This window comes from Pagrus pagrus (genome assembly GCF_965226575.1).
Source record: "Pagrus pagrus genome assembly, chromosome: 9".
In the NCBI taxonomy this organism is placed as follows: Eukaryota; Metazoa; Chordata; class Actinopteri; order Spariformes; family Sparidae; genus Pagrus; species Pagrus pagrus.
Genome location: NC_140193.1, coordinates 23707757 through 23717636, shown reverse-complemented (window position 1 = coordinate 23717636; position 9880 = coordinate 23707757). Strand labels below are relative to the sequence as shown.

Genomic DNA, 9880 nt, shown 5'->3' with positions numbered 1-9880 from the left:
AAGAGCTATTTATCCTGGCCAGAGATATTCCCGCATTCCTATCAGCTGCTTGTCTTTTTTAGCCGCTGCCTCAAAGCTGAAGTCAAAGAGGAATTTAAGGTTGCTGTCATGTGTTTCAATGCATTAACAGACTATCCCACCCACATATTAATTCCCAGGGTTGGTAATTCTGATTGCTCACTGTCACTTAATGTTCAAACAGTCTCTGTAGCACACATCCAGCTGCCACTGGGAAGAATTTAGACAGTTCAACAAAGCAGGCGACTCTCTCCTTCTCTGAGTTTTCTGGAGAGATCTGCAGGTTTGTGATGCCATCTTGAGGAGGTTTACTGACACAGCAGGGGACGGAAGCACTGATCAATTCTTTCAACCTCAAAATAAATATTTGGGTTACATTCCCAGAGTATCAAATATCACTTCTGAAGTGAGCTGCATCTACTGTTTCTCTGCAGCTTTAATTAGGGATAGATTAACGTCAGAGGATAAGTAGACAGTTTGATCATTCTGTGCAAAAAATAGGGCAATTATGGTCAAACAGACCACATGGGGCGATAATACTGTATGTGTATAATAGTGCTTTGATGGATTTTTCCACTGGATATAGTGACTTAAACTGCAAGCAAAACCACTTTGGTTGGCAGGGGAAGGTTAATAACAAATAATAAACTTCATGTAGCACCTTTCAAAACACATTTGCATAGTGCTTTACGATAAAAAACATAACACATTTATAAAACACAAAGAGAATAAAATGAACTAAGAGCCACAAAAACAAGCAAACAAAACAAATGAGTAAAAAAAATGTTATAAAACATAAATGAAATGCTCCTCAGTTACTATTCAGTTTTGTGTCTTTATTGGAAAGTGTTAATCTGATCTGCGAACAATATTTCTGCCTCATCACCTTGTGTGCATCTTGCATCTTCAAGTTGTGTGAAGGTACGTAAAAATGGACTGGAGGACTGGACCCAGCACCGAGCTGTGTGGTACCCCAAACTGAGCGCCTGTTGCAGCTGACTTGGCACCAGCATTACCAACGCATAAATGCCCTGTCTTTTAGGGAGGACCTACACCAATGCCTAAATAACACTTGCAGAGTTTTTAGGGGTGGGAGAATGAGGGTCAACTTCGCAAAATATACTGAAGCCATCATGTGAGATCAAGACAAAGGCTCCACCCATTCCTCAGTGTATGCTTGACAGGGCCCCACTGGAGAAAGCTCAGCCACCCTCATCACTGGCAATATTACTCCAGCCTCCTATAAAGTTGAAGTAAATGTGAAGTCATGTCCACTGGGGAGATGGTGTAGAAAAATGACATCTATAACGCTGATTGGATTTTATTATTTCTTCTTTAATCATATTTCTCCCATTGCATCCAGATTGCATCATCACAACATGACACTTCAGAGTGTTTAAGAGGAGGGATGCACTTTCCAGCCACACACGTCATTCAGCTGACCACAACGTGAGTGTTTTTGGAAACACACCAAGCAACCACAGATGGATTTTTTTTCCTATAGTAAAAAAATATATGCCTAAATACAGGACGTCCTGCACTATAAAGGTTAATCTCTAATACAACAGCAAACAAAGCATACTGCGTTAGCAGCCGCACCACAAGCAGGATGCTGCTGATGTTAGATTGCTTATCAATACACTTTCTCAGGCTTTCACACAGCTTCACACCGCAGAACAATCAAAACGGTTGAACCCTATTTGTTCCACTGTTACACTGTTGATCTACTGTGCATATTTGCATGCAACACCAGGTGTGCATCATTCCTGCAGCATGTTGGAAAAGATGTGTTTTCCACTTGCACATGACATAAAATAGTTCAAATGAGCTCCAACTTCACTTGCAGCTCACACCTGATGAAACTGTAGTAATAATCCGATCCTGCTCAAAAGGCCAAAATCGGAACAAATACCATCCGTCATAAAGAATGAAAAACATGAGGATTCATGTGCATGATTGACAAGTTACATTTTAATGGCAATAAAGGCATCAAGGAAGTTCCGAGTGTGAACCACACGCGTCTCCCGAAATCCATGTTTGCTCAGCAAGTCTGCATACTGGCTCTCTGTCCTCTCAGTCCCATCAGTCTGGGCAAGCATGTTCAGAGATTGCAGAGCAGAGTAGGGTGTCTGTCCATCCAACATGGTCTCAGCTATGAGCACTGCACATCCTAGAGCCCAACAAAAGATATTGTTTAAAACTTTAGTGTGTAGGAAAGGAAAGGTTACCTGCAGTATACAGTATATCACAAGACCTTCTATGTAGCATTGTTGAGGGCGTTGTCAGTCATGCTTTGATGCAGAGCATAGCGTCCAGGAGGTTGGCTGTATGTCTGACATGTGCTGTTATGAAGCCATGACTCTTCAAAAGCTGACTGTATTCTGTGGCGCTCCTCTGTTTCCCTTCGCTCATGCTAAGGGCCTGGAGCAGCCCACGACTCGGGCCCCTTCTCTCTTCATCCAGGAAGATCTCACTGAGCAGGACTCCACAGCCTGGCACAATGGTGCAAGTGCATGATGTTTATGCAGATGTACAACTTTACCAGAAGAATAGTGGTGGGTTTGTCCCCTTGCATTGCTTTGCTCTCGGCAAAGAATAGGTCAAGAAGAGCAAGGATGGAAACAAATATACCATCAAGCTGGTATTTTGGTTTGGCTTTGAGGTTCTTAGAAACTGTTGTTTTCTTTGTCACAACAGCGTTATCATTTTTATCTTTTCCATCAGCTGAACACTGACAATAACTTGTTACAGAAGCGGTTTTCACTTAGGCCAAGAGCAGCAGATTGTCATTGCAACTAGACAAAGGGCAGATTTCACACATGATTTTCCCCGAAGTTGGTTACTTATCGAAGAAATCAGTTGCTACAGTTTGCCTGTATGAATAAAAAGCTGCAGAATTGAAGTTTATACTTGAAATACCTTAGCATTACTTCGTATAAAAACATGTATTAAAAACATGTATTAAAAACAAAAAGGCTGAGATAGCTTTAAGAATTTACCTGGTGCGCATGCATCCGCGATTTTACTCAGCAGAAGATGCACTTTCTCATCAGGCCAGTCATGCAGAATTCTTGCCAGGATGTACAAGTCTGCTTTGGGCAACTCATCTTTAAAAAAGTCCCCTGTTCATACAGAGAGGACAGAGCCATGAGTGGTGGTCACAAATGTATCTGCATTTTCCACCTTTGTCATTAAACATCGACATCAAGATTGTATTCTGATGCAGATAAACAAACTGACCTGCTACGAATGACACCCTGTTGTCTGTGCGCAGAGGATGAAAATGTTCACTCATCTCAACAACAGCTGGCAAGTCAAACACTGTAACAGACAGCTTAGGATGGGCTTTAGTAAACTCATAGGCCATGGCACCAGTGCATCCTGGGAAAAAAAAATAAAAAGATGATATGTAAAAAATAGTTTATTCATCAAGAACACAATTTTACACCTTTTAGTTCTCTCCTTACCTCCAACATCGCAGGCAGTTTTAAATCTGGAGAGGTCAAAGGCTGTTGCTACAGCCTTCCCTGTGACTTTAGCGATACCATGCATGGCATTCATGAATCTCAGTTTGACTTCTTTACTGTTGTAGTAAGTATCCTTTAAATAGAAACAAGTGACAGAAAGGAACAAAGAAAAGGAACTGTAAAAATTTTCCAAATGTTTTTTCCCCCCCACCTTTTATCCATCTGAGGCTGATAATCACCTGAAACACATCTTGAGATTTCTTGCCAAAGACCTTCTCGCGCTGGTTGGTTCCATCCTGCACAGCACTCTCCAGGTGGGAGAAAAGAGGCCACACTGTGTCGTTGCAATGCCGGATGTAGCCTTGCAGCGAGAGAGGAGCATCTGATAGAAGAAAACGCGTGGCCAGATGTGTGTTCTCGTACACCAGGTTCTGGCATGCTGGGAGTAGACACATCATGAAACATGAGTTAGGTTCATTTTAAACTAAGTTATAAATTCTACCTCTTAATGGTATGAAAAAGTATAATGGAAATAGAGGAATTCTGGCTAACTTCTTCCTTTGCTCTTCAACAGTCCCAGAGATACACAGGCTTCCAGCAGGCATTCAGTCCCCTTCACAGAGGCTTTGATCTCCTGGGCCACCTGTGCTGCATCCAGCCCTGGTCGGCTCTGTAGCAGGTCAAACACACCCATCTTGGATGAGGTAAAGAGTGCCTGAAACATTTTGGGAAAGGAAAAATGGACACAGAAGCAATTGAATTAAATAAAAAATGTAATTAAATGAAAAATCTTAATTCCTCTGTGTGTAGTTCCATACCAGCACTCTATCTGGTACATTATTCAACAGAATAGATTATTGTTTTAAGTATTTAAGGAATGTTTTTATTTATTTTTAGGGTTAGTTCAATATGAACCAGCAGCTCACTAATTACCACATTTTTTTTGAGTCTTTTGGTCACCTTGAAGTTGCCGTGCAACCATCTGAGTTTCCAAGTTACGACACCCGCAAAATAAATATTCCTGCTCATAAACCCCCCGTAAAACCGCAACTTGTCGTTTTGACACAAAACCATGTTAATTATTGATCTTAAGAGGTGATTTATTTAACTTTGGAAAGAGCCAGGGTAGCTGTTTCTAGGCTGACGACATGTGGCTGTAGCTTCATATCAAATGTACTTACTGTATATGTGAGTGGTATCAATTTTCGAATCTAACTCTCAACAAGAAAGTGATTAAAAGTTTGGGTGAGCCATTCTAGAGAAAGATAGTTTATTGTTGAGTCTCATGTCCAAGTCTTCATATTCAGACGTTTTGGGTTGGTCCGAGTCACAACAAAAGTAACAACCCAAAACGTTGGTAATTGATAACCTGGGAGTGAGAACCAATAATCAACTAATTGCTCACCCAACCTTTAAGTGAATTACCCAAAAGTTCAGAAATTCATTAAAGGTTATATTTCAATATGATATCCCAAAGAGCTTTAACAATACAATGCATAGTTTATCTCTAATTACCTTTGAGGCTTTGAATCCATCCATCAGCTCAGTGATTCGCTGCAAGTCCTCTTTTTTCGGCTCACTGTCCTCTTGCTCTGTCACATTGAGCTCAATCACCTGCCCCCCGCTGGTCACATGTGGCAGTGTTGTATTCTCAGAGTCTTGGGCCTCTCTCGTGTCTGTATGTTTCGACAAGCTGTTGACCAACATCCAGGAACTCTGACTCACTTCACTTTCGCTGCCATTCCTTTTCACCTACAAGGGGAAATTGTTACTAATGAATCATGACAAAAGGGGGATTGTGCTAGCAGGGTGAGAAAAGCTAACCTTATGGCCAGGACTGGCTGTAGGGCTGTTCTGGGTATGGTGTGTTTGACTGGCAGATGGGCCGTTTGGTCCGGAACCGGAGGAGAGGTTGTGTTTGGCTGAAGAGGTGGGATTGTGGCTAGACTGGGTCGACAGGTTAGGTGGGGGCTGAGTGAGTATTGTGGGAGTGTGACTGCTGTTCTGGCTCAGGCAGACAGACAAACTTTCTTCGTCCGAGGAGGAAGTGCAGCGGTTGTAAATAAGGTCCAGCTGTTTGCAGAAGTGGTTGAGGGGGAAACCCACAACGTTGAGGAAGTCTCCATGGACGTATTCCACCAGCATGCCACCGAGAGCCTGAATACCATAGCCACCAGCCTTGTCCCTGACACAAACAGATACAAATATCTCATTGAGGGAGGCCATGTTACGCTTTTGGGTTTTTCCCCTGTCCTTTAGTTTTTCATATAACTTTTTGGTGCATGCGAACGCCAAGTTACAAAGAACAAAGTCCACGCAAAGGGAAATTCCTCCTTTGTGGTCAAGCCTTTTCCTCAGTAACTTGTCACTATGTAACACAGCACCAGCTAGACCGCCCGCCCTACTGTAACCTATTGAAGATGTGGACTGTACTATCAAAGCACAGCAACATTTCCGTTGTTGGTTGCAAGAACCAACACAAAAGTCTTCATCTAATCCCACCATATGAGGATTTCAAGGCTCAGTGGATTAACTTTATTTTTAGATCTAAAAGTTGCAGAGATGTCACCGCAACAAATGTGTGCATTTAACTCCGGACTGCATTATCAACAAGGGCTGGTAACTATACAAGCTCAAGGTCGGATAGAAACGATACGAACAAATTATTTTTTTTTATCTTGTTTTACCATTTACTTTGTAGATTAGCCTGTTAAACTTTGTGTTAGCATCTTGCACATCCATTGTGACATCTCTTACCACATCCTGGAGTGATGTTGGACTCGTGCTGTAATATTGAGGAACAATGAAGCCAAACTATGTGAACATCAAAACTCATCTGAAGCCAACTAAATAACGAGAGGTAGTTATATGCTGGTAACTGTTTTTTCATGTTGTTTTTTGTCTAAGTTTATAACGTTACTGCTGCACGTTAGCTTCGTTGTTATACATTAGCCTGCTGGTGAGTGTGAATGTGTGTTGTTGACTGCTGCATGTAGATATGAAAAGGGTGCTGGATGAATTAATTTGCTTGGTAACTTAAGTTAGCTCCCAGCAGCTAGCTTGCTCATATTATAAAGCTGTGACGTAAATGACCACTCGACAGTGAGGCTGAGGCTTATATGGATCAGACTCCTGCTGTGGGGTGGTAAGGTTTTACGTTTAGAAGTGTTTACTGTGGTGATATTCATGGTAGAAGTTCTAGTTGATTCTCGTGATTCCCAGGGAACAAAAAAACTGTCAGAACTGACAACACTGATGTGTTTTTTGAACAAATAAAGCATGTAAAACTCATCTTTTAGACACCTCAAATTAAAGTATGAACCTGAAAATGAGCATGATATGGCCTCTTAAACCATAACGTATACACTGAGCAATACAGTGAAGTAGTACTTCTTCAAAGTAAGTTTCAATCAAAGATACATAAGTGAAAAGATACATTCTCTCTGGCCCAAGTCGAGATTGTATTTCTTGTTGACACATCTCTATCAAATAGGACAAGGCAAACACAGCAGGAAAAAAAAAAAAGCTCAGGCATCAAAGTCCAAAAAAACGAAAGGTTCATGAGGCTTGCATTCACTTAATGACCTCCACTGATCAAATGCTTGGTTCGGTTACTTCACCAGGGCAAATCAATAGATTTTACACGCGTGGAAGTTCAAATGTTCATACTCACATGGGTTCACCACTATTGATGTACTCCCATAGCATACTTTCTGAGAGATCAGCAAACTTGACCTTTGTTTCTTCGTAGAATTCAAATGACTGGTAGTCCACTTCTTCATCTGGGGGGCAGGGAGGTTAATAAATGAATCACATTTGGCCAGTAAAGCCCTCTTGCGAACAGTACTTTTAGGAAACTGGTATGAAATCTTTCATTATTAGCTTTTCCATACAGATATTCTTCCTGGACATTTTAGAAAAACAAAAGAAGCCGCAAAGGGCTGAACTTTTCTAATACGTGTTTCTTCAACACATTTCTACAGAAAACAATTATTATTTAGTCGTGACTTACTTTCTTTCTCGTGGCAGAGGATTACAGCTACACCAGTGAAGACACTGTGCTCTTTGCCACTCAATCTGGAAGAGAAAGACCAAGAAGAGAGAACTTGTAAACAAGATCTTGTCCATTTCCTGTTGTAAAGTTAACTCAGACAGGATGTATGACGTGAGACTGACTTTGACAGCATCCTGTAGGCATCATGTTTGTCCACTGGCTTCTCCAGAATCATGCCATCTACAGTCTGTGGAAATTAAAAACAATGGGCAAATTAAACAATATACAACATGCAACTTTTATTGCAGAGAGTAAGCATATACAAAACTGTAATCCCTTCTTACTCTTACCACAATTGTGTCTGCTCCGATTACCATGTTTGGAGTCTTCAAGTGTTTCTAAAGCAAATTAATACACAATAAATTATCAGCATGTAACTGAACAAGATAATATTTACTGTTTACTGTCACACAGAAAGGAGCTTAACTCACAAAAAGCATCCTCCTGGCCACCTCCAGGGCCTTCTGTTTGGCTGTCTCAACAGCATACTCATGAGGTGCTTTGAAAAGCCCCTTGTCAAGAGTTTCTTTGAACCAGGATGGTACCACCTCAAACCTTAAGCCCTGAAATGTATAGGGGAGATAAGCAGAATTATAGTCCAAACCATTCATTATTTTTTAAGTTGATATCAATATTTGAATCATTTTACGTGAGTGCACAATATAAACAAATGTTTTCTAAAGGACCGTGACCAAAATATGTACTTGAGTGGAATATTTCACAGTTGAATTACAAACTTATATACTACATATAATATAATACTCTCTGGTGGATGGCAGCACTGTTTTATGAATTACCTACAACACATACTCTTGTTACAGATTTACGTATCTGCAATAAGTTGGTATTGGATAATGTATCAGCCCGTCTGATTTATCAGTTCAGTCATAATAAAAAATACTCATTATCATTATGCGGATTGTCACTGACACCATAATCATCAGATAAGGCAAAGTTAGAGATGTGACAAGTGTGTGTCATGTATTATCCATTCAGACCAAAGTTTTCAGCTTTGTTGAGCTTGACTGATATACTGATTGGATCGTGAAACATTTACAGTTACACCTAAATGTATTGATTTACTAATATTTTGTATATATAAGTCAATAACTTTGTTTGGTTTTTGTTTGATGCATACGTTCACATGAAAGCTTGTTAACTCTCTAACTGCTGGAGTCAAGATTAGTCCTGACAGCAGAGTCATAGTCCTGAAAAGAGACATCTTGTTCCAGCTCAACTCAAAAAGTACAATTGTATGAGTTCACAATCAAACAAAATGTGCAGCTGTCGTGATATATATTCAGTTCCAATGAGTTTGACTATAGCAAACATACTGCATTGCGGAGGATCTCCAGTCTTCTTGGAGAAGCACTTGCCAGCACGACCAGTTTACCGGCAAGCTTGGAAATGACCGGGTTCAGCACCATGGCGGCCTTCTCAACGAACTGCCCCTAAAGTGATGAACAGAGTTAAACATTACAGATGTGTCCCACTTTATGTAAAGGTTGCAGCAATACGGAATCAGATGACTGCAGCTGTTCATACACAGTCAGTGGGGACCGGTCCATAAAGAGCTAAAACAATTAGCTGACCGTTTAATGGGTCAACTGACGTAAGCTAAACAGTTAATCATTAAAGTAGTGAGTTGCAGCCCCAGTCCAATACGTCTCATACATACATTACTGAATAATGCATTAAAAAATAAAGTGAATGAGCAGCTGTCAGTATTTCCCCTCACTGTGAGTAACTTCATGCATGAAGGAAGCCATTTCTTTAAGTCACAGCTTTCCTGAATAACTGTTTTATGCTAGTGTAGCATATTTACTGTGCCTACACAATCAATATGAGGCTTCTCTGAAGCAAGAGTCAAAAGTTAACCAACGTAGGTGAACATATAACCTTATAACAGAACATGCGACATAGATGGTTCACCACTCTGCTGCCCTGACTATGTTACCTTACTGTTATCTATCAGCTAGTATAGGTTGGTTTGTTGATTCTAGTTTCTTTGCTTCAAGAAAAAGCTCCTTCGACTGCAAGTGAACGACACGTACTGTAATATTTAGTTCGCGAGTTCAGCCTCCAAAAATGGACACGGTTGAATAGACACAGTCATTTAAAAAGCACGTTTCAATGTCTGCGCATTACTTTATACAAGATATATAACGTCGGTATATGACTTACCTGCTCAAGTAGGGAAACTGGCAGTGATGGCTGCTTGCTACGACAACCAACGTGACGACGCTTACGTGATGACGTTACACTACGTGGGCGGCGCCACACGAGAGACGTATGCAAGTTTCAATGTGCAACAACTACTACTAGTACTATAATAATGATA

The 9880-nt window shown here is 40.7% G+C and overlaps 1 protein-coding gene across 3 annotated transcripts; it reads right to left on the bottom strand.

Moving 5' to 3' along the window:
* Nucleotides 1-1969: 1969 nt before the first annotated feature.
* Nucleotides 1970-9777, bottom strand: asmtl (acetylserotonin O-methyltransferase-like). Of its 3 annotated transcripts, none has more exons than XM_084361341.1 (16): nt 9724-9777; nt 8874-8990; nt 7971-8102; nt 7830-7877; nt 7662-7726; nt 7498-7562; nt 7159-7267; nt 5310-5670; nt 5001-5237; nt 4038-4200; nt 3725-3924; nt 3486-3618; nt 3259-3399; nt 3018-3140; nt 2273-2510; nt 1970-2188 (listed from the first exon to the last, which is right to left on the bottom strand). In XM_084361341.1, the coding sequence occupies exons 2-15, from the start codon at nt 8964-8966 to the stop codon at nt 2305-2307; spliced, it is 2076 nt and encodes a 691-aa protein (XP_084217467.1). In that variant the 5' UTR covers nt 8967-8990; nt 9724-9777; the 3' UTR covers nt 1970-2188; nt 2273-2304. The 3 variants fall into 3 exon arrangements, with proteins under 3 accessions (XP_084217467.1, XP_084217468.1, XP_084217469.1); XM_084361342.1 differs by lacking the exon at nt 9724-9777 and adding an exon at nt 9594-9652; XM_084361343.1 differs by lacking the exon at nt 2273-2510.
* Between the last annotated feature and the right edge of the window lie 103 nt (nt 9778-9880).

Excerpts from the sequence above, each read along its gene's own strand:
- asmtl (XM_084361341.1), bottom strand. The coding sequence starts at position 8,966 with ATGGTGCTGAACCCGGTCATTTCCAAGCTTGCCGGTAAACTGGTCGTG. Across the intron at positions 7,878-7,970 it reads TGGCCAGGAGGATGCTTTTT|AAACACTTGAAGACTCCAAA; the intron begins GTGAGTTAAGCT and ends AATTTGCTTTAG. Across the intron at positions 3,141-3,258 it reads CAGGGTGTCATTCGTAGCAG|GGGACTTTTTTAAAGATGAG; the intron begins GTCAGTTTGTTT and ends CTGTATGAACAG.